Here is a 23,399-nt window from a genome sequence, read left to right on the forward strand (position 1 = left end):
TATCTATCTATCTATCTATCTATCTATCTATCTATCTATCTATCTATCTATCTATCTATCTATCTATCTATCTATCTATCTATCTATCTATCTATCTATCTAATCTCCCCTTGCAGAATTGCTCAGGGAAGCTATAAGCAATTTCCTCTGCCTTCTATAGTAGGGGCTGCATTGGAGAGAGACATCTACACAATAGCTACCTAGTGTGAACTCTGTGTGCCTATATTCTCAGGCACTTCGTTTCCCTCCACGCCACCACCACCCCCATCCTCCCCTTGCAAAATGTCAGTTTTAGTGAATACTTCTCACCCAGCTAATCCACAAGAGCAAATGAACTGTAGCAGTTAATCTATCATATGGGAAGCGTGAACTCCTGCCGTTCTTCGCATAAGAGTTTCCTGTCATGGAGCTAGGAAGCCCAGAGGCTGAGACAGCAAGTTGGCAAAGGAAAAAAGCAAAAAAATCCCAAAAAAAACACAAAAACAAAAGAAAACAAAAAAACACACAGTTGGCTGGCAAACTCTATAAAAAGGAACTTCTGATCCCAAAATAGGCTGATTGGTAGAATTAGCAATATCTAAAACTGTAAGGGAAGTCTGATGTATCTCTGTGCTATACATTTAATATTCTACTTACCACCACAATTCACTTCATTTCTGTTGCTGAGCGACACAGTGGGTTAAGTAAGTTTGACCTCCTGCTACGATCTTTCTTGCCGCCGTTGTAAAGTGAATTGCTATATTTGTTTCGTTAGTTAACATGGTTGTTAAGTGAATCTGGCTTCCCCCTCGACGTTGTCAGAAGGTTGCAAAAGTTTGTTGGAAGAAATATCCATCTGGATCAGTTCCAAGCTGGGAGGAAGGCACTGGAGACAAAATGGAGGCTGGAGGATAATTGGAAAGATGGTTTAATGATGAAGCAGCATATTATCAGTCAAAGACAAAGACATAGTTTGAGCCCAAAATTTCTGTTGCTAAGCAAGTCAGGTATTAAGTATGCTTTGCCCCCATTTTATGACCTTTTTTGCCATAGTTGTTAAGTGAATAATGTGGCCATTAAGTGAATCTGGCTTTCTCCATTGACTTTGCTTGTTGAAAGCCAAAGTATTTAGAGTAGAGTAGAGTAGAGTAGAGTAGAGTAGAGTAGAGTAGAGTAGAGTAGAGTAGAATAGAATAGAATAGAATAGAATAGAATAGAATAGAATAGAATAGAATAGAATAGAACAGAACAGAACAGAACAGAACAGAACAGAACAGAACAGAACAGAACAGAACAGAACAGAACAGAACAAGAGCCTTGGTACTACAGTGGTTTAAAGCACCCTGTTATTAACACAGCTGCCTGCAATTTACTGCTGGTTCGAATCTCTCCAAGGCTCAAGGTTGACTCAGCCTTCCATCCTTTCTAAGGTAGGTTAAATGAGGACCCAGTTTGTGGGGGCAATAAGCTGACTTTGTATAAATATACAAAAGTATGAAGGCTATTGCTTAACGCACTGTAAGCCGCCCTGAGTCTCCGGAGAAGGGCGGCATATAAATCAAATTAAAAAAAAACAAAAAAAACAGAACAGAACAGAACAGAAGGAGGGGAGGGACCTTGGAGGCCTTCTAGTCCAACTCCATGCTTAGGCAGGAAACCTTGTACCTTTTCAGACAAGTGAGTGTCCAGTCACTTCTTAAAAACTTCCAGTGTTGGAGCATTCACAACTTTTGGAAGCAAGTTGTTCCACTGATTAATTGTTCTCACTGTCAGGAAATTTCTCCTTAGTTCTAGGTTGCTTCTCTCCTTAATTAGTTTCCACCCATTGCTTCTTGTCCTGCCCTCAGGTGCTTTGGAGAATAGCTTGACTCCCTCTTCTTTGTGGCAGCCCCTGAGATATTGGAACACTGCTATGATGTCATCCCTAGTCCTTCTTTTCATCAATATACCCAGTTCCTGCAACCATTCTTCATATGTTTTAGCCTCCAGTCCCCTCATCACCTTTGTTGCTCTTCTCTGCACTCTTTCTAGAGCCTCCACATCTTTTTTACACCGTGGCAACCAAAACTGGATGCGGAGAAGTAGTTCTGAAGAAATGACATTGTGATTTAAAAAGTTCCAAACAGGGTACGCTTTTGGTCTGGTGCTGGAAGACATCTTTTTGAAACTAAATTTTAAATCAGATTTTTTTTTTTAACTTCACGTATACTGAAAGAATATTGCAAAGGGGTTATAAAATTCAGTAGGAAAAAAAGTTAAATGCACAAGGTCACCCTGAAAAAAAACAAGCAGGTTCTTGGAGCCTATTGTTGAGCCAGAATTTTGGAGAAGAAATAATGCGAAGAATGCAAAACCGGTTGATTGTTTATTTCAAACACAAAAAGTCTAGTTTAAGTGACCTCTTTATAGAGGGAGCTAAATTAGAACTTTTTTTTTTCATGAATTGTTTGCTTTTAGCATAGAGTCTCAATCTATTAGCTGAGCCAAAAGTTCAGTGAACTCTCGAACTGCTGATGTTATATCATATGTAGTTTTGAAATCAATCTAAATGTATTCATGATCCCAGACCCAACATGTAATTTTATAATTGTTTGCAGTTATTGAGATATAACCTGGCTTTTTACCCAGGCCTTTGTGAGGGAGGGGACTGAGACCCCCTTCCTTCATTCCATCTGGTCTGTTGTGCTTGCCTTCTTGAAACTTTTATTGGTTTTATTGTGATTTCCATAATCTGATTGTTGCGAGCTGCCGTGAGTTGTTGGGAGTTGGGTGGCATGCAAATGTAATAAATTATTATTGATAGTATAGCGTGCCACGGGTCATTAGCAATAACATACATATTTAGTGGAGCCATTTTGGAGTGAAAGAATGGCCCTCTTTTAAGTCTTAATACTCTTAAGTTATTCCTGCTTTCACAGCTGTTTTGTTGCAAGAAATACTTCAGTGGTTTACATTGAAGGGAGATGCAATCTCAGTCTAAGAGGTTATGAAAATAGTCAATTAGTTCAGATAACATAGTAAAGTCTGCCTTGGTAGGCATCTGCTGAAGATTATTCAACCCATTGTGAAGGACTTTCTTGTGTTCAAGGACTACATCAATGTTTTGGCTTCCCAGGGACTTTAAGAGGCAAGTCGATGAAGTTGTAATAAGTCAGATGCGTAGAGTAGAGTAGAGTAGAGTAGAGTAGAGTAGAGTAGAGTAGAGTAGAGTAGAGTAGAGTAGAGTAGAGTAGAATAGAATAGAATAGAATAGAATAGAATAGAATAGAATAGAATAGAATAGAATAGAATAGAATAGAATAGAATAGAATAGAATAGTTGGAAGGGACCTTGGATGTCTTCTAGTCCAACCCCCTGCTCAGGCAGGAAATCCTATACCACTTCAGACAAATGGTTGTCCAATCTCTTCTTAAAAACTTCCAGTGTTGGAGAATTCACAACTTCTGGAGGGAAGTTGTTCCACTAGTTAATTGTTCTAACTGTCAGGACATTTCTTAGTTCTATGTTGCTTCTCTCCTTGATTTGTTTCCACCCATTGCTTCTTGTCCTGCCCTCAGGTGCTTTGGAGAATAGCTTGACTCCCTCTTCTTTGGTGCAGCCCCTGAGATATTGGAACACTGCTATCATGTCACCCCTAGTCCTTCTTTTCGTAGACATACCCAATTCCAGCAACTGTTCTTTATATGTTTTAGCCTCCAGTCCCCTAATAATCTTTGTTGCTCTTTTCTGCACTCTTTCTAGAGTATCAACATCTCAACATGTTTTACCACCAGTTGTGGTCGTAAATTGAGGACTTCCTGTACCTCTTTACTCCATAATAAGATATTAAGAGGGGACACTTCTGCATTATAAACTGTAGAATCAGCTTTGAAAGGCACCTTGTTATTATATGAGCGACGGTGGCACAGTGGTTAAAGTGCAGTACTTCTGCTGACTGCCTGCTGACTGCAATTTGGCAGTTCAAATCTCACCAGGCTCAAGGTTGGTTGATTCAGCCTTCCATCCTTCTGAGGTGGGTAAAATGAGGACCCAAATTGTTGGGAGCAATAGGCTGACTCTGTTAACCGCTTAGAGAGGACTGTAAAGCAGTATATAAGTCTAAGTGCTATTGCTATTTCTCTTAGGCTACACCTTCCGCTTTTGTAGGCTCTTAACGTGTTTAAGCGATCACAGTATCAGCAGCCCTGACAGTTTTCCAAGTGATAAATGGTCTAGAAGCTTTAGATATTCATGGTAGTAATCTAAGAGTTACAGGGAATATCACGCTTTCTAATTTCACCATTCCAGTTTCCTTGGCTACAGAACATTTTTGCATACTGGTACAAGATGCTTTCTTGCTATAATTATTCTGGTAATTTAGGGTTTTACAAGAGGAAAACTTGGGAGCAAAGGCTGATAAATTCTTTGTATATTCATTACTGAAGAGAGTAACAAGAGAAGGAGCATCTTAACTTCGTCAATTAACCTATACAATTTGCTTTAAATTGAGAGCAGGCTGCAACTGTGGAAATGCTGCCATTGTGCTGGAAGAGTCCACGTGTCCTGGATAACATTACTGGATCAACGTCGATGCAGTCAATGTTGGTGGCATGAAATACTTCTCAAAGTCTTGGCTTCGACCTCTATTCATTGCTTATTTGTTTTTAACAAGTTAAACATTTGTGATTAGGTGAAACATTTAATCTTTCCTAGAAGGAGCTACCAGAATGACGATCGATGTTCAAAAGCTTCTGAGAAATATTTGCTGTTTTAATTTTTTGAGTTCATCCTTTGTAATCGAGTAGGTTTGTTATGGCTTAATGAGGTACGGAAATTAAGCCATTATTTGCTTGAACATCATATGTGAAGTTTCACCCACACTTTTAGTCATACTCGAAAGCTCAGGCAGGGAGTTGAAGACCCAACTCTTAGGTAAATTAGCCCTCTTACCAGTGAAATCCAAATTTTTTTTACTACCAGTTCTGTGAGCGTGGCTTGGTGGGCATGGCAAGGGAAGGATACTGCAAAATCTCCATTCCCACCCCACTCCAGGGGAAGGATACTGTGAAATCCCCATTCCCTCCCAACTCCAGAGGAAGGATATTGCAAAATCTCCATTTCCACCCCACTCTGGGGCCAGCCAGAGGTGGTATTTGCCGATTCTCGAAACTACTCAAAATTTCCGCTGCTGGTTCTCCGAACTGCTAAAAATTTCCACTATCGGTTCTCCAACCTGCTGGATTTCACCCCTGCCTCTTACTAACAGAAAATTTATCATTAGAACTGCCAATACTAAGTCAGTCCCCAGGTTTGAGCCTTACGTTTTTTTCCCCTCCACATTTGTAAAAGAGCAGACTGAGCAGGAGGCACGGTTAAGCGCATCATCAGCTCGGAGTCCTTACGCTGCCACAAATGGTGCAAATTCAACCCCTCTTGAATCCCGTCAACCGTTATCTGGTGCCAATTTAGTATTGAACTTTAGTTGACTCGTTTCTTCTGTACAGACTTTAACAATAAACTTTCCGAACTGCAGTTTAATGTACGGGCCTGATCCTTTGCGCCCAACAACTTTTGTACTGCAGGGCCTGAGAGCTGATACTTTCGCAATAGGAGGGATGGTTGATATTTGGGCAGTATCACTGTAATGACCTCCTCTAGTCTGACTTTCTTTGCATTTAACTTGGATTCTTCTACTATACTGGTTTATGGCTAAGCAATAAATGTATACCAAGCCACTGCTTGTGAGCAAAGTCTTTCTTCTAATTGGTTGTAGATCTCAGGGCCTTTAGAGGGGATTGTTTTTTGAGCTCATTTTGGAAATAATTTAGATCAATTAGTGATCACTGAACTACTTTCTTTCCTTACGTCTTTGACGCTTTTCCTTAACAATTGGACCAAAGCATGATTTTCTGTCTTGGCCTCTGAATTCAGGTGAACTTCAGCACAGGGGTGAAATCTAAAAATTTTCCCTACCAGTTCTGTGGGCGTGGCTCAGTGGCCCGGTGGGCGTGGCTTGGTGGACAGGTGACTGGGTAGGCATGGCCAATAATAATAAATACTAAAAATAATAAACAAAGAACACAAAACAATAAGAGGTACCAAAAACCAACTTTCACACTTTTTCCAGACAAAATGCCACATACAGCTTTGCGAGATTTTGTGTGTTTGTGTAGTTAGAGTGAAACACCTCAGAAACACACCAAATCTCAGAAAGCTGCACAAATATTTTTTTTTTATTTTATTTTATTTATATTTTTAGATAAAAGCAGCTAAATTTAAAACTTCCTTAACTTTAAATTGCTATGTCTAAAAAAAATAATAATAAAACTCCTAAAAAAAAACCCAATTAACTATTTTTTAAAATCCCCCCCCCCACACAAAAAAAACCCCTAGGTACTTACCAAATAGAAGGGACAAGGCAGGCAGTTTGAGTTGCTCACTGATTGGATTGATTGCAGGCAGGCAGATTAAGTTGCTAGCTGATGCAATGGATTGCAGCATCCGAAGCAAGGCAGGAAAAGCGAGCGAGCCCAAAAGAAGCAGCAAGCTGCTAAGTGGGCAAGTGGGGACCGGGCGATTGGGTGGGCATGGGCGGGGTGATGGTGGCAGGGATTTTTGCTACCGGTTCTCCGAACTACCCTCCGCCATCGCTACCGGGTCACGTGATCCGATCCGAAACGGGAGCATTTCACCCCTGCTTCAGCGGCTGAGTTCAGACATCCTGCTAATATGTGCTCGTTTTTCCTTAGCACAATGGATGGTCTGTGAAACCTGATTTATGGATGAACATTAGCTAGCGCTCTCTGAGCACAGTAAGACTATATCTGCCGAACAAAACTCCGCATTGGCGACAGGAAGGGCATTTGGCCATTAAAACACTCCACTAGTTCCATTCAGTTGCCCGGACTCCACCCCACAAGGGATTATGAGGTCATTAAAAGAAGAAGAAGAAGATGATGATGATTAGCTGTAAATCTAGTACAAAATTCACGAAACTGTGATTAAAGGTATTAAGGGAACAGAATAGAAGAGAGGCTGCTAGAATCCCCGATACCTCCAGAGGTGCTTACAAAAGTATAATTTTAAGGCAACAATGATATTTATTCAATAGATGATTTCCAAACCCTACTGTTTGGAAATTGAAAGTTGAAAAATTTGACACAACCTAATTACTGCCTGTACACGCACCCACCTACCCTACAAATACATATACTTTAAGTCTGTGGGTTTGTGTGTATATACATACAGTATAGACAGCCAACATAGTATATACATATATGTGTGTGTGTGCATGTATATGAATATATGTACAATATATGTATATGTATATATAATTGTGTAATAGATGGTATCAAGATGGTAGCTTGAAAAAAATAAATGGAGTAGCCTCGTTCCATTTTTTTTAATGCATAGAAAGCCTTCTCGTGTTTCCTTTTATCCATCCAGGACAAGTAATATAACTCTCAGTTCATTTATGAAAATAAAGTCTATGGCTTAGAGATACACAAACCACAGATAATACTTTCATAAATTCCCGGAACAGGTGCAAAATGGAGCAGTGCCTTTATTGAAATTCTGTTCATTTGAGCTTTGGGATGCCAAGAGCTGTTTCAAGCTCTTTTTTTTTTCTTTTTTTTTCTTTTTAAATGACATATAGAACTGCATTTTGCCCACAACATTTATTCATTTCAGGCAGAAGAAGACCTTTTGCAAGGAATCTGTGACACTTCGTGGAGGCGTAATATGACCAACTTCATATTTTCTTTAAGAAAAAATGCATGTGCTTCTGTTTCAGTGACAAATATAGCTTCCCAGTAGGAAATTCATATTTGAAGATGACAATGTATTAACCTCAATATGCTGTACAGTTAGTGCATCTCTTTTTGTTGAAGTCCATCAAATGTTCTCAAACTTGCTCTGTGCCCAAATGGCCATCCTCGCTACCAGATAATTTTTTTGATTGCTCTTATGATGTATTTATGAGTATATAAGCCACTTAAGTCAGTGCTACTTTACTTTGGTATCAATTATAGAGAAGATGAGAAGAAGGCCAACTTCGCTGGTAAGGACATGTCCAGAGAACTGTGGCCAAGACTGCCTATCAGCTAGAAGCCAATGGCTGGCAACTTCACGGGCATCCAAAACAGAGATGGCAATCCCACAACCTTGGGTTAATGTCAGGGTTCCAAGTAACACCCCCAACGAAAGAAGACTCTGAGACTAGAAGTTCCTCAAAGTTCCATTTTGTTAGAGATGCCATATTGGCACATGTAGGAAAACCCGAATCTGAAAGCTTCCAGGTTTTCCCCACCCAAAAGAAAGTCCAAGTCCCTTCCCCTGCACCCACATGTCCATCACATGGTCCAATCAATGCCCCGTCCCAACTGGAGATATCTCCCAGTCACGCCACTACAGATGCAGGCTGAATGTCCTTGACTCCCAGAGAAAAGAATGTTGTTATGGCTAGATATCTCTGCAACTCCATGCAATCCCCCCTCCCAGTACTAAGTGTGGCAGCCCTGAAGATCCAAAGAAAAAGATGCTGACAACACCATCAACAAAGATATGCAAGCTTCAGGCCTGCGCCATGGAGATGCAGCTGATCGTGCAAAGTGGTGTTCAAGGAACCGAAAAATGGACCCTGCAGCTGTGGGAATATACTAGGAGGAGGAGGAGGAGGAGGAGGAGGAAGAAGAAGAAGAAGAAGAAGAAGAAGAAGAAGAAGAAGAGGAAGAGGAAGAGGAAGAGGAAGAGGAAGAAGAAGAAGAAGAAGAAGAAGAAGAAGAAGAAGAAGAAGAAGAAGAAGAAGAAGAAGAAGAAGAAGAAGAAGAAGAAGAAGAAGAAGAAGAAGAAGAAGAAGAAGAAGAAGAAGAAGAAGAAGAAGAAGAAGAAGAAGACTACTATTGGATGGATCCAGTCACAACTGATGAACATCTTCTTGTTCCTCAAGGAAAAACCAAGAAAGCATCGTCAAGATGAAAGCTCTGGTTTTCAGAATTCCACTTCCTTAAAAGTAACTCCATGTGAATCACATGACAGAGAAAGAAAAGAAGTCAATGCTACATTTCAGCATTACACAAAACAACAGCTGGAGCCAATATAATAACTATAAAATATAACACAGTAATTGGAGTCTTGGTGGTGAGGTTACTAGATTACCATTCTGCATCTCTGCCCACAGCCCAGAGTTCGATCCTGACTGGGCTCAAGGTTGACTCAAGTTTCCATCCCTCTGAGGTCCATAAAATGAAAAGCCATATTTTGGGGAGTAATATGTTGACATTGCAAACTGCAGAGGTCTCCAACCCCCTGGATCGGTACCTCACAAGACCGTACAAGTCAGTGAAGCTTCATCTGCTCACGGATGGGATCTAGGTACCATGCGAAATCACTCCCCCTCCGGTCCCTGATGCCCACAAGTTTGGGGACCGCTGCTGTAAAACATTATGGGGTGGTATATAAGTGCTATCGCTGTTTTTATATGCTAACATGCAATAAAATTATAATGAATGCTTAATTATAATGAATGCTTAATTATATTAATAATTAATTAATATTCCTGGCACAGGAGCTATATTGTATTCAAGTCCCAAAGGTCTTCTGGGATAAGCTTGTTTTTTGAGCTTCAAAAAGCCCAGGACCTACCGAGCCACGGTGGCTCAGTGGTTAGAGTGCAGTACTGCAGGCTACTTCTGCTGACTGCCGGCTGCCTGCAATTTGGCAGTTCGAATCTCATCCAGGCTCAAAGGTTGACTCAGCCTTCCATCCTTCCGAGGTAGGTAAAATGAGGACCCAGATTGTTGGGGGGCAATAGGCTGACTCTGTAAAATGCTTAGAGAGGGCTGTAAAGCGGTATATAAGACTTAAGTGCTATTGCTCCTTTTGCTTCTGGAAGCAACTTCTTCCAGAGAAGGGAGACACATGGACACGTTAATTGCATGCAGAACTCTTCTGTTTTGTGGATGGGTATTTTTGTTCCAGAATATCCCAGTTTGTCCCATTGTTTCCACAATGGTTTTCTGGAAGTAAATCTTCCAGAAAAGGAAGTGATTTATGGAAAACTACCAAGCCTCCATTGAAACAGTCTGATCACTGCATTCCAGAAGAAAACCAGAGAATTCCAGTTAACACCGTAATACTTTTCCTCTGGAATGGTGAGTTTTGCAAATACCGCTTAATCAGCTTTTGCCCAAGTTTCTAGAGTACTGAATAAGATGTGCACATGGTTATATAATCCCAAAATGTAATACAGGTAGTCCTCAATTTAGGTCCGATGGCTTAGTGACGAACGACATCCTCAGGAATTTTAAGACCCGGTTGTGATGGCTCTCTTCCTTTGTCGACCAGTCACGTAACTGTATGTTGGTTGCTTAGCAACTTGCTCCATTTACGGCCGTTTGCAGTGTCCCGCAGTCAAAAGACTGCAATGTGCAATGTTTTTGCTGAAAAATTGCATCTACTTCTGTCTTTGGCAAAAATGGCCCATAGCAAACAACAGCTTCGGTTTTTTTTTTAAGACTGCCATGTTTTCATTCTGACCGCTGCGAAAAAGTGGGTGTCCTGTTTTACAACCATCATGCCTTATGACCTATTACGATCATAAGTTAAAAGCTGGTTGCAAAAACAGACTGGTTATTTAAACCATTTAGAAAGGCCACACATTACAAAAAAGGAAATTGATCAGCTAAAATTCTCCATTTCTTTGGGGGAGGGAATTTTGCAATTTAGACAGCGTTATAGAGAACACTGTTGTCGTCGTTGTTTTTATTAGACTTTCTACTAAATTTTTCGCAGTTTACAATAACAACGCAGGAAGTCTGGATGCCTCATGTTGTACTAAAGCATGATTTCTTTTTTTGGATTGTGCAATAGAGTAAAAATATTTCGTCTTGGAGGCTGAGTGTGGGAATGGACTTGACCAGCAGTGGGTTTCACATTATGTTACTATTGGTTCGCTGTGCGTGCGCATGCTCGCTTTGTTTGTGCGCGTCCCCAGTTTACACACACACCTGCCTTCTGCGCATGCGCCCGGCCTTCCGTGCATGCACTTTGCTCGCACATGTGCATTCCGTGCATGAGCCCAGCCCCAAAAACGTGCCTAAGTAGGATGGCATAGAGCCGGGGGGGCGGGGTGTGTGTGGGCCCACCCGCAATTTCCGCTACGGGTTCGGGTGAACCGGTCTGAACCAGCTGAATACCACCTCTGGTCTTGACCTGTAATGGGTTACAATTCCTCATGTGGGGAACTTAGGGACTTCATATAATCAAAACCAAAGTAAAGAGTTGATGGAACCAGATCTAAAATGGGGCAGATACTAATGTTCTAAGTATACTGCCCCCCGCCACCATTATTTCTGCTACTCTTTCTTTCTCTCATTAGTTTTCCTCTGACATCGTCCATGGTCTCATTCTCTCTCTCTCTCCAAGGGAGTAAACAGTAAGCAAAAGAAAGATATCAAAATTGAAATGGTTTCTTGCAAGGGGTTATTTAAATTTGGCTAAAGACAGCATGTAGCCCTAACTCTTTTAGTATGTGATCTTAAGGTTTATTTATTTTTTCCTTTTCAACTCAAGTCTTATCAAGGCCTTATTGCCCCCTTCCTCTTACCATCTATTTGACTTCATTTAGTTTACAGAACAGTGAATTTTTTCCTTTTGTTTAATCCTCCAGAACGTGTTTTTTTTAAAACACACACACACACACACACACACACACACACACACACACACACGCACACCTACTTTTTTGTGCTTTCTTTCATTCATTGAAGCGGGAAATTTCATTTATTCATTTAAATCCTGCTTTTATTTTGTTTTTATAAGTAACTCAAGACAGTGAACTTCCTAATATTCTTTCTTTCTTCTGTTTTCTGTACAACCCTGTGAGATGCGCTGGGCTGAGAGGAAGTGACTGGCCCAAAGCCACCCAGTCAGCTTTCATGCCTAAGGCGGGACTACAACTCCCAGCCTCCCAGCTTCTAGCCTGGTGCCTTAACCACTAGAACAAACTAGCTTTAGCCCATGATATGTGCTAGGAAATTACCCTGCTTCCCTGAATATAAGACCTCCCCGGATAATAAGCCCAATCAGGCTTTTGAGCACATGCGCTAAAATAAGCCCCCTCTGAAAATAAGCCCTCCCCAAAAATATTTAAATGCACGCGCAGCCGGTCTCCGGCATTTCCTATGGTTAGGGTTAGGGAGACAGAGCTGGAAATCTGGTAAGATGGCAAGAGGAGCCCTATCTCACTCCACGCACCCCAAAATAATAAGAGCTCGAAAATAAGGCCAAGCTCTTATTTCAAGGTTTAAAAAAAAATATAAGACAGGGTCTTATTTTCGGGCAAACATGATACTTGACCAATACTCTATTTGTTGAGATACGTTTTTCAAATAGGTAGCATATCTATATCTACAGTCTCTCCCTCCCTCCCTCCCTCCCTCCCTCCCCCCTCTCTCTACACACACACACACACACACACACACACACACACACACACACACACTTTGGTTGCAGCCAATGTGGTTGTGACCTGAATCTAACCAAAATTAATGCAGTGGCCACATGTGGGTCACTGTTGTTCATAAACAAACAACAGGAAATTTGGCGCTTACAAAAAACCTGATTTGGTCGTGGTCAGAAGCTTTCGTGACCAGAGATTCTATTGGGTATGTGTGTGTGTATGTATGTATGTACAGTATGTATGTATATTCTCTCTCTCCCTCCCTCCCTCCCTCCCTCCCCCATCTATCTATCTATCTATCTATCTATCTATCTATCTATCTATCTATCTATCTATCTATCTATCTATCTATCTATCTATATTGGAAGGAAGCATACTTTTAAATGGTGACTTATACCTGTATTAGGAAGTTTCATAAGATTAGCACGTAGACATATGGAATTAAGAATATCAACGAATCTGTGGGGCTTTCATCTTCCTTTGAGTTTTTTTAATGCTCTAACAGTGGGCCAGGATTTAAAATTCTACAGATTTTTCTATTCTCTTGCTAAACTTCGTAGGACAGTAATATGAAGTTCCCAGGTGTTCTGCTTTAAATTATTGATGGTGAGAGCCTGGTCTCAGAAGTTAAAGGCCACTTTGAGAATGTTAATGAGTGAAGAATGAATGCCTTGGAATCTTAATGGCGAAATAATAAGGTTTTCTGCAAAGACAGATGCTCAATCTATTCACCCCAACTCATGAGGATATCTACATACTTTAGGAATCTTGTCGCAAGTTTTTGTTGTTGTTCGGTTGCTAAGTCACCTCTGACTCCTGTGGTGCTATGGACCACAAGATGCCACCCCCACATCCTCCGCTGTCTCTCGGAGTTAGCTCATGTTCATAGCGTCGATGACCCTATCTAACCATCTCATTCTCTCCCGTCCCCTTCTCCTTTTGCCTTCAACCTTTCCCAGCTTCAGGGTCTTTTCCAATGAGTCATCTCTTCTCATTTGGTGGCCTTGTTGCAAGTAAGAGTTGGTAAAAACTATTTTTCTAAGAATAAGCTTTTATACTTAATTAGGAGTGTCTCGCCCAGTAAGACTTGTCCTGAGTACCAGTTACTCTCTCCAAATTGTGGACTGCAATTTGGTCTCCTAAATTCTTCTACCTCTCAATAAATAAATAAAATTTGGTGGCAGCAAAGCAGCCATTTCTGCTAACATGCCCCCCCCCCTTTTAAAGCAAATTGAGGCTTAAAATAATTTTGCGGCACCTCTACATTTTCTCTATTAACTTTGCTACACCCCAGAATTAAACAACGAGCTAAAAAGTCAGCACTGCCCACTCTGTTGGCATTGCTACATAGACAAAATCACAAATATGAATTTGGAGAAGACATGAATTAAAGAAGGAAAAAAAGAGAACATAAGAAAGAAACTTAAGTGGCTCCACTTTAATTCTCATCTGTTTAAGAAGAAGGGTATGAAAATATTGTCAGCTTCTGAGATTTTGGTATTTTAGCCCGGGGTCCCCAACCTGTGGGCTGTTGCCCACTACTGGTCCATGGCCTATTTGCAACCAGGCCACGTGTGTGGCCGGCTGGTGCACGTGCACACGCACAGCTTCACTTGCGTGTTGCAGAGCCTCGTGGCACTACTCACACGAGTGTCACGAGTGCTCGAGGCTCCACTTGCGAGTGTTGCAGGCACTCGGGGCTCCACTCACATGAGGGTTGTGGGCGCTCAGGGCCTCACACAAGCATTGCGGGTGCTCAGGGCTCTACTCGTGTGGGCTCACAGCTCCACTTGCACAAGCGCTCACGGCTTCACTCACATGGGCATTCGCGACCCAACTTGCATGAGCGTCGTAGGCACTCTCAACCCTAGTTGCACGAGCAACGGGTGCTCGCGCACACCTGCCCCTCCCACAAAACCATCACCTCTTTCCTCCCCCACTCCCCCACTCCAGACCGCCAACCCGGAAAGGTTGGGGAACTCTGTTATAGCCTGCCAACCCGGAAAGGTCATACTTCCCATGGAAGTTGAAAAACCTTATTAAGGGATATGCTCTGAAGGAAAAAGAGGTCGTTTCTTCTGACTCAATGATTCAGAAACCAATACTGGTCCAACGAAGTGAAAAACTTAATTTCACTTGCCCTGGTTTAGGGAAGTAGAGATGCAATGGGACCCGATTGATGTCTGGAGAGCCTCCCAAAATTGTAGGTAGTTCTCCTGTATCTTAAAGTATATGCATGAGTCAGTTACATTTATGTTATCTTTTTTGAAGTACGCATTGATTTGAGTCATTCGTGTAACTATGCCATTAAGTAAAGAATGCAAATTCATCCTTTGTGACAATTTGCATTGCTTGGGTATGCATCATGCTTGCAAATGACGCCAATGGCTGTAAATTACATCATTTATGGCGTTTGCACCGTGATGGGGTCTACACAAGTGAGATAAGTCGCCAGAAGTGACATCATTTGCAATGTAACGGACAGGCAAACGGAACCCCCCTAAATGAACCCCCCTGTACCGTACAAATTTATAGACTTCACTGTGGATGATTTGGTAAACTCTTGGTCTGTTACAAAAACATTTTAAAAAGAGAAAAAATAGCAGAGGGATTCTTTGATACATGTTGCTTCTCAAGCCATTAAGCACTAATTGAGACAATTTTTCGATTTTGGGCAGGAAGGTCCATATCATCATCTGAAAACTGGCTTTTGTTTACTACTCTCGCGTGTCCAGCTTCTTGATTTCTTTCCTCTTTTGTCTCTGTGCATTTCTCGTAACGGTTGGTCCAGTTGCATGCCACCGCTCTGCCAAGACATGCAGAAAATCCTACATTTCATCAATATGGTAATGAAGTATTTGTCTTGGGCTCAGGAAATTTGCATTTACAAGGTGAATGGCAGCAGGGTTTACTTAATTCTCCAGGAGTGCTAGTAGTAGCTATTGTCGGGGAATCACTACGTGTAATTAAAAGTCACCTTGACTAGTTCCATTTTTCAGTTGATCCGACTGCTCGAAACAAATCTCCTTTCTCCCCTCTTTTCCCCCTCCTGCTTTTGTAAGCCAATCACTGCAGTTCTGTGTAGTTTTCCTTCTTAGGTGTGTCCAAACCACACACAAGTAATCACACTCTTAATCTTCCACTTGAAACCATCACATTCCTTTGAGTTCTTTGTTTCTGAAGGGAGGCATATTTACTGAGCGATTTTGGTTCATTTTCACTCAGTCCTTTTATGATTGGTTACTACCTCTAATCTCATTAAATTTCCTACCAGCTAAGCAGGAAGACACAAAGCTGACTCACATTACATCCAAGAATCCGAGTTGACAAGTTTGCAAGCCAAGAATTCAGAGGTGGAGGGTAGAAGGAGGGAGAAGGCGATCCAAGAACAGTGTTTAATCTAAACGTTGTTTTCAAGATTTTGATTATCTTGTGGAATGTTATACTAATGTTTAGCTAGTTCCTGATTTATTTCTTCCCCTGTTTTGAGCTCACCTTTTCCCCTAGGAAAGGTGTTCCTATAGCAGATGATCAACCACAGTGCTGTTAATAGTAATTTGATAATCATTTGAAATTTATTCGTAGTGTGAAATTTCGTTTTCCCAATTCATATTGTTACAAACTTGTGTGTTCCATGGCAAAAACAAAAACAAAAATAAAAAGCCAAATAGATTTATAGGACATTGTAATTGAAAGGAATTGTAAGCCACTCAGAGTCAATGAGTGAGATGGGTGGCTATAAGGAAGGAAGGAAGGAAGGAAGGAAGGAAGGAAGGAAGGAAGGAAGGAAGGAAGGAAGGAAAAGGAAATATTTTCAGCGGTGTTCGTTGGTCACATCTGATGTGTGATCTTTGTAAGATTTCAATTATTCAGCTGGGATGCCACATGGCTCCGAAAGCTGCACTGAGGATTTTAACTTGAGGTGAACTTGAAGTTCCTAATAGAAATTTTATTTACAACAGAGAGCTTAAAGGTTGCATTTGGTGCATAATCTATTGGTTGGTCAAATTCTTACAGACTTCTGTAAGGCAATCCATAATTTTTTAATACTGCTGTAGAACTTGGTGAAATGCTAAAATAGGTTACTGATTATAGCTTACCAGTTGTATTTGTCCACCTATCAGGTATTCTCATGTATTTTTACTACTGGTCTGAGGCTATAAAAACACATCGATTCTTTTGTTTGTCTGCCCATCCATCCATCCATCCATCCATTTTTTAAATAGCTGCCTAACTCATATATATGAATGGTTTATAAACAATTGTAATTTGAGAATTGTAAAACTTCTTTCTGACTGATGGGTAACTTTCAGCATGGTGGATATAGATTAGAATTTGGTGGATGATTTGAAAAGCCAGACTGATTCCATGTCTATATGTATATATATATAGGTCAAACCATAGTTTCTTGCTAATCAATGTCATCTTTTTGTTTATTTTTAAAGGATGAAAGAATGATGTGATGGAGAAGAATATGGGCCACTGGTCATATCCTTTGGCCCCTGCTTCTGGCCTCGTCTTCCTGCTTGTTCAGCTTTTGGGTAACATCTGTCATGGCCTTCAAGGGAGTTTACCACTGGGCTTCCACTTCACACATTCCATTTACAACACCACGGTGTACGAAAACTCAGCAGCACGGACTTACTTGAACAGCCAAAGCAGAATGGGCATCGCGATGGCTGACTTCTCTTGGGACATCAAGTACAGGATTGTGTCTGGCGATGATGAAGGTTTCTTCAAAACAGAGGAAGTGGCAATAGCTGATTTTTGTTTCCTTAGGATAAGAACTAAAGGGGGGAATTCTGCCATACTGAATCGAGAAATCCAAGACAATTATTTATTGGTAATAAAAGGTTCTGTCCGGGGAGAAGACTTGGAAGCTTGGACAAAAGTGAACATACAGGTTTTGGACATGAATGATTTACGACCTTTATTTTCACCCACTACCTATTCTGTAACAATACCTGAAAGCACACCTTTGAGGACTAGTATTGCGCAGGTCACCGCAACGGACGCTGATATTGGTTCGAATGGCGAATTCTATTACTACTTTAAAAATAAAGTTGATCTGTTCTCAGTCCATCCCACCAGCGGAGTTATCTCCTTAAGTGGCAGGTTAAACTACGACGAGAAGAACCGCTATGACTTGGAAGTTCTGGCTGTGGACCGAGGGATGAAGCTGTATGGTAACAATGGAGTAAGCAGCACCGCCAAACTTTACATTCATATTGAACGTATAAATGAGCACGCCCCAACTATTAATGTAGTGACGCATGTCCCCTTCCCTTTGGATAAGGAGTCTACGTATGCTGTAGTTAACGTTGATGATCTAGATGAAGGTTCCAATGGTGAAATTGAATCCCTTTCTATTGTTGCTGGAGATCCCTTGGAGTACTTTCAGTTGGTCAAGGAGGGGAGATGGTTGAATGAGTACAAAATCAAAGAAAAGAAGTCCCTTGATTGGGACGCTTTCCCCTATGGTTACAATCTCACTTTACAAGCCAAAGACAAGGGGTCTCCTCAGAAGTTCTCAGCTATGAAACTGGTCCATATTGCCAGCCCTAAGAAAGAGAAAAATCCGGTCAAATTTGAAAAGGAAAGTTACGATGTAGCTATCAGTGAATTCTCTCCTCCTGGAGTAGTTGTTGCCATCGTTAAATTAACCCCAGAAACCCAGGGAGAAGAATACAAATTAACCCTCAGCGAAGATGCGCAATATTTTAAGATAAATCCCAAAACAGGGCTGCTTACCACAGCACTTCCTTTAAAAATTGTTGACAAGGAATTGTATGATTTGGAAGTCACAAATAAAGAAGGGGACTTAAAAGCACCTGTGGCTGTGAGAATTGAAGATGCCAATGACCATATTCCAGAGTTCACCCAGCCTTTGTACAGCTCCTATATCAATGAAAGCGTCCCTGTGGGGACTAATATTCTATCGATTTCTGCCTTTGACAAAGATCGTGGGGAAAATGGCTACATCACGTACAGTATTGCTAGTTTAAATTCACTCCCCTTTTCCATCAACCAGTTTACTGGGGTTATTAGCACGTCCGAAGAACTGGATTTTGAGTCTTCCCCAGAGAGTTACCGGTTTATTGTGAGGGCTTCGGATTGGGGTTCCCCTTACCGCCATGAAAGTGAGGTAAATGTCACCATCGTCATAGGCAACGTGAACGACAACAAGCCACTCTTTGAGAAGGTGGCTTGTCAAGGAGTCATCTCGTCAGATTTTCCCGTCGGTGGGCATATCACAGCTGTCTCTGCTATAGATATCGACGAGCTGGAGCTGGTGAAATACAAAATTATTTCAGGTAACGAATTGGGTTTTTTTTACCTGAATCCAGACTCGGGAGTTCTACAGCTTAAAAAGTCTCTTGCTGGTGCTGGCATCAAGGCTAGTAATTTTGGACTTCGGATCACGGCAACCGACGGGGAATATTTTGCGGACTCTATGTTTGTCAACATTTCAGTAGTTCACGGAAAGGTTTCTTCCAAGACCTTCAGCTGCAGAGAGACCAGGGTCGCTCAGAGGCTGGCAGAGAAGCTGCTGAAAAAGGCCAAAGCCAATGTCAAACTTAATTCTGAAGATGGCTTTCTTGATTTTTATTCTGTGAATAGGCAGGCCCCGCATTTTGATAAATCCTTTCCCTCGGATTTGTCAGTCAGAGAAGATCTCCCTGTTGGTGCTACCATACATCGAATCAAGGCCTACGATGCTGATTCTGGATTTAACGGGAAGGTCCTCTACACCATATCATCCGGTAACACCGACAGCTGTTTCAATCTTGAAATGGAGACGGGTCTGCTGAAGGTCCTTATGGCGCTGGATCGTGAAAAGACAGAACTGTATCTTCTTAATATTACCATTTATGACTTGGGCAACCCCCAGAAAGCCACATGGAGATTACTTACTGTCACCGTTGAAGATGCCAATGATAACAAGCCTGTATTTTTGCAGGAAAGTTACACGGTTAATATTTTGGAAAGTACAAGTATCGGTGTGGAGATTATCCAGGTGGAAGCCAGGGACCGAGATCTGGGAGTAAATGGAGAAGTGGTTTATTCTATCTTGACAGACACACGGCAATTTGTAATCAATAGCTCCACAGGGATCATTTATGTGGGGGATCATTTGGATAGGGAAGCCAAGGCAAATTTTACATTAAAGATAGAAGCAAGAGACAGAGCAGAGAATGGACACCAGCAGTTTTCTGTCGTTCCCTTAAAGGTGTTTTTGGATGATGTCAATGATTGTGCTCCGGTTTTCATCCCACCTAGCTATAGCGTGAAAGTCTTGGAAGATTTACCAGTTGGTACAGTCATTGCTTGGCTTGAAACCCAAGATCCGGATCTTGGTCTCGGGGGACAAGTGCGTTACTCTTTGGTGAACGATTACAACGGGAGATTTGAAATAGACAAATCCAGCGGGGCCATCCGGCTCAGCAAAGAACTCGATTACGAGAAGCAGCAGTTCTACAATTTGACCGTACGAGCCAAGGATAAGGGGCGCCCCGTTTCCTTATCCTCGGTGTCCTTTGTGGAAATCGAAGTGGTGGATGTGAATGAAAATCTCTACACACCTTATTTTTCTGACTTTGTGGTGATTGGCTCCGTGAAGGAAAACTCCCGCATCGGCACAAGTGTTTTGCAAGTCAATGCTAGGGATGATGACACCGGCAGAGACGGCGAGATCCAGTATTCCATCCGTGATGGCAGTGGACTTGGACGTTTTAACATAGATGAAGAAACGGGTAGGTGGATCCTTCTTCTCTCTCTGCAATGTATATGTAAGGGTGCTTCGTCAGAGCCAGAGTTGTGATTTCTGACCATCCCGCATAATGACGGAAGTGGCATTGTCACCTTTAATTGGGAGTTAATACAGGAGACCCTTGATACGACTGAATTTGGAAATATCTCTAGGGGGCAAGCATAGGTAGTCCTTGACTTATGACCACAGTCGAGCCCAAATTTTCCATCGCTAAGTGAGACATTTGTTAAGGGGGGTTTTGCCCCATTTTACAACTTTTCTTTGTTGTAAACCACTGCAGTTATTAAGTTATTAACACGGTTGTTAAATGAATTGGCTTCCTTGTGAGAAGGTCAGAGAAAGGTTATCACGTGACACCAGGACACTGCAACTGTAATAAGTACATGCCAGTTGCCAGGGGTCTGAATTTTTAATCACATAACCGTGTGGATGGTGTAACTGTCTTTAAGAGTAAAAAATGGTCATAAGTCACTTTTTCCAATGCTGTTGTAACTTTGAACAGTCACTAAACGAATGGGTGTAAGTCAAGGACTACGAAGGGGCAATATCACCCTTAAATTGGCAATTAATATAAGGGTCTCTTGATATGACTGAATTGGAAATATCTCTAGGGGATAAGTATATCCAGGTTATCTGAGGGACCGACTCTTGCCGGTCACATCTACCCGATCCATCAAAGCGGGGAGGCAGGGAATGCTGAGGGTTCCATCCCTGAGGGAGATACACCTGGTGGGACCCAAAAGAAGGGCCTTCTCCATGGTGGCTCCCTCTCTCTGGAACATCATCCTCCCCAGAGATTAGAACGGCCCCCACTCTAATACTCTTCCGAAAGACGCTGAAGACCTAGCGGGCCTGGGGAACCCAGAGTGGGATGAAACCCATTAAATGGCTCATATGATCTGCTGTCGCTGGGCTGGGGGGTGATTTTATTACATTAATTTATTTGATTTTTTTAAAATTATTTTTATTATTTTACTGTTTTTAAATGTGGTTTTATATTTTGTAAGCCGCCTTGAGTTGCCATGGGCGAATAGGCAGCAATATAAATTCAATAAATAATAATAATATGTTTGAATACAGATTGCACGTATGGAACCGAATGCCTAGATATGTATTTGCAAACGTGTCTCTCTTTTTGGGTGATACCATGCAAAAACTAGGTGTTGGTGGATGGAAGCATCAGTTAAGTTTCTAACCGCCTATATTTTCCAATTGTAACGACAGTGATTGACTGTTCGGTTACATCTGCCCCAAGAGAGCCACAGAATTGCAAGCCTTCCCCTTTGCCATTGCTCCGTTCGGAGTAGGAAGCGAATGGTGCCTCTTGTGTGATTCCATTAGCACGGGGTATTATGGGATGACAACTGTAAATTATGCCGCCCAGCCTGTTAGACCGTCTGTACACTCTTGACCCCATCAGAAACATGAATTCTGATACAGCAAAATTAGAAGTGCAAAGTGGATTGTCAGATTGATGGAGAAAAGATGATTACCTTGGTGGGTGCATTGTTCTTTATTATGTTACAGGAGGAGCTGGTTTTTTTTTTTTAAAAAAAAAATAATAGCCAATAAAATATACAGAACGGGAATATGGTAATTCAGAGTCAGCACTGATTAAACTAGAATTAAGCATAGAAACAAGCTAGGCGTACGAACTTTATGCTTGTTTCAGGTTTTTTTTGTTTTTTTTTTAAATGCAAAAGACATTAAACATTCTCATTTTCCAGAGGGGATTAAGGGTTTGAAGGCTTTTCAGATATTTAAATTACGGCTGTTCCCCACTGCCATTACTGAACATTATCCAAATCAGGAAAGGGAAGAGTCAGAATATGCATCCATACGATAAAATTGCAGCTAAACAAGCTGGCTGTTAAGTATCTAATAGGTGGTGACATTAATGGAGTAGCTGTAACATTAGATTAAGTGAGGAAATTAGAAGTCATTACTTTGCATTTCGAAGAAATTTCATTAAGGGCTAGCTTTGCATTAAGCTCTGCCCTAAGTCTACAAGGGAACAGAGGGCACAAATTCATTATATCTCGTTGCTCTTACTGTCTTCTTTGATGCCAAAGAAATGATTGAAAGCTTTTAAAAACAGGAAGACTTTTCGCATGTCGGTTCTCACTGGGAAATTCAGTTGTGTCTCTTGGGAAATAGGGAAGATTCACAGGCCCGCACTTTCCCCAGACTTCAAGAAGAAAAGCGTTTCTAGTGTTGTGATTTTTAGCTACAAAAAGGCAGGTTTTGGATCGTGATGCTTTGTCTATCATTTTGCAGATGTTGACACTTCTGACCGATAATCCATCTTCACAACTACTAAATCTTACCGATTAGCTTTTGTGAGTGATGTGATATTGTGGAACTCTACCATTCTTTATGTTTGTGGAGATTCTCTGTTGTGTCCAGATCATGGTTGTTTCAAAAGTGCTTTCTTTCAAAAAGCAGTTGGATGTTTTGCTAGAAGACGTTTCCCTTCTTCAGTTCTGACTGAATGGAAGGATGTATATTCCTTTCAGTCATCTGGTTGTTAGTACTCTTTCTGAGAATACTGCTTGGCAACTTTTTGGAAAATCATCGACCTCCGAGATAAAATGTGTTCATTTTACATATTTTGATTAGATGAATTAGAAAAACAGGTGATAAAGGTGCTGGTTGGTTAAAGTTTTCAAGATATTTCACCATAAAGATTTATACACAGCCAAGTATAGTTGCCTACAAGGGAGGAAGGTGTCTAACGATCATGATGCCTCGTAACTTCTTGACAAAGTACAGTAGAACAATGAAAATGGTACCACATGGAAGTGTATAAATTTATCTTCACTTTGAGAACAGCAAGGCAGATGACTACGAAAAGCACGTGGAAAATTTGTTTAGGTCCTATAAAGCACCACAACATTGTTGTGGCCCACCGGGGGCCAATGGAGCTGGCAGCAGAGTTGGACAGTGATGAGGTTGGGAAGGAACATGGGCCAGTCCTGGGGGCTGGGGACAGCTTGGACAAGGGCTGTGCATCGGAGGCAGAGAGGGAGCTAGACAGCAGTGAGGCAGAGGAACAGCTGGAGCCTGTTCCCAGTATGCACATGCGCAGAGCTGCCAGAAGACAAGAACAACTAAGAAAGCAGGGTCGACTTGGGAGTAAAGCCACTTCTTGGATCAGAAGCAAAACATCAAGAAAAACAGGAAAGTCCAATTGCTTTTGCATCTATC

At 41.5% G+C, this 23,399-nt stretch overlaps 1 protein-coding gene across 11 annotated transcripts in view; it reads left to right on the plus strand.

Annotated features, from left to right (window-relative positions):
- Positions 1-23,399, plus strand: part of FAT3 (FAT atypical cadherin 3) — a 626,029-nt gene that overhangs the window by 147,261 nt on the left and 455,369 nt on the right. For all 11 annotated transcript variants that reach the window (XM_034408488.3, XM_087894589.1, XM_087894591.1 and 8 more), the window contains exon 2: positions 16,867-20,175. In XM_034408488.3, the coding sequence (XP_034264379.2) occupies positions 16,884-20,175 (3,292 nt within the window). In that variant the 5' untranslated portion in view covers positions 16,867-16,883. The remainder of the gene's footprint in view (positions 1-16,866; positions 20,176-23,399) is intronic.

The sequence above is a fragment of the Pantherophis guttatus genome, chromosome 5 (genome assembly GCF_059756535.1).
Source record: "Pantherophis guttatus breed Tessera chromosome 5, ASM5975653v1, whole genome shotgun sequence".
Taxonomy (NCBI): domain Eukaryota; kingdom Metazoa; phylum Chordata; class Lepidosauria; order Squamata; family Colubridae; genus Pantherophis; species Pantherophis guttatus.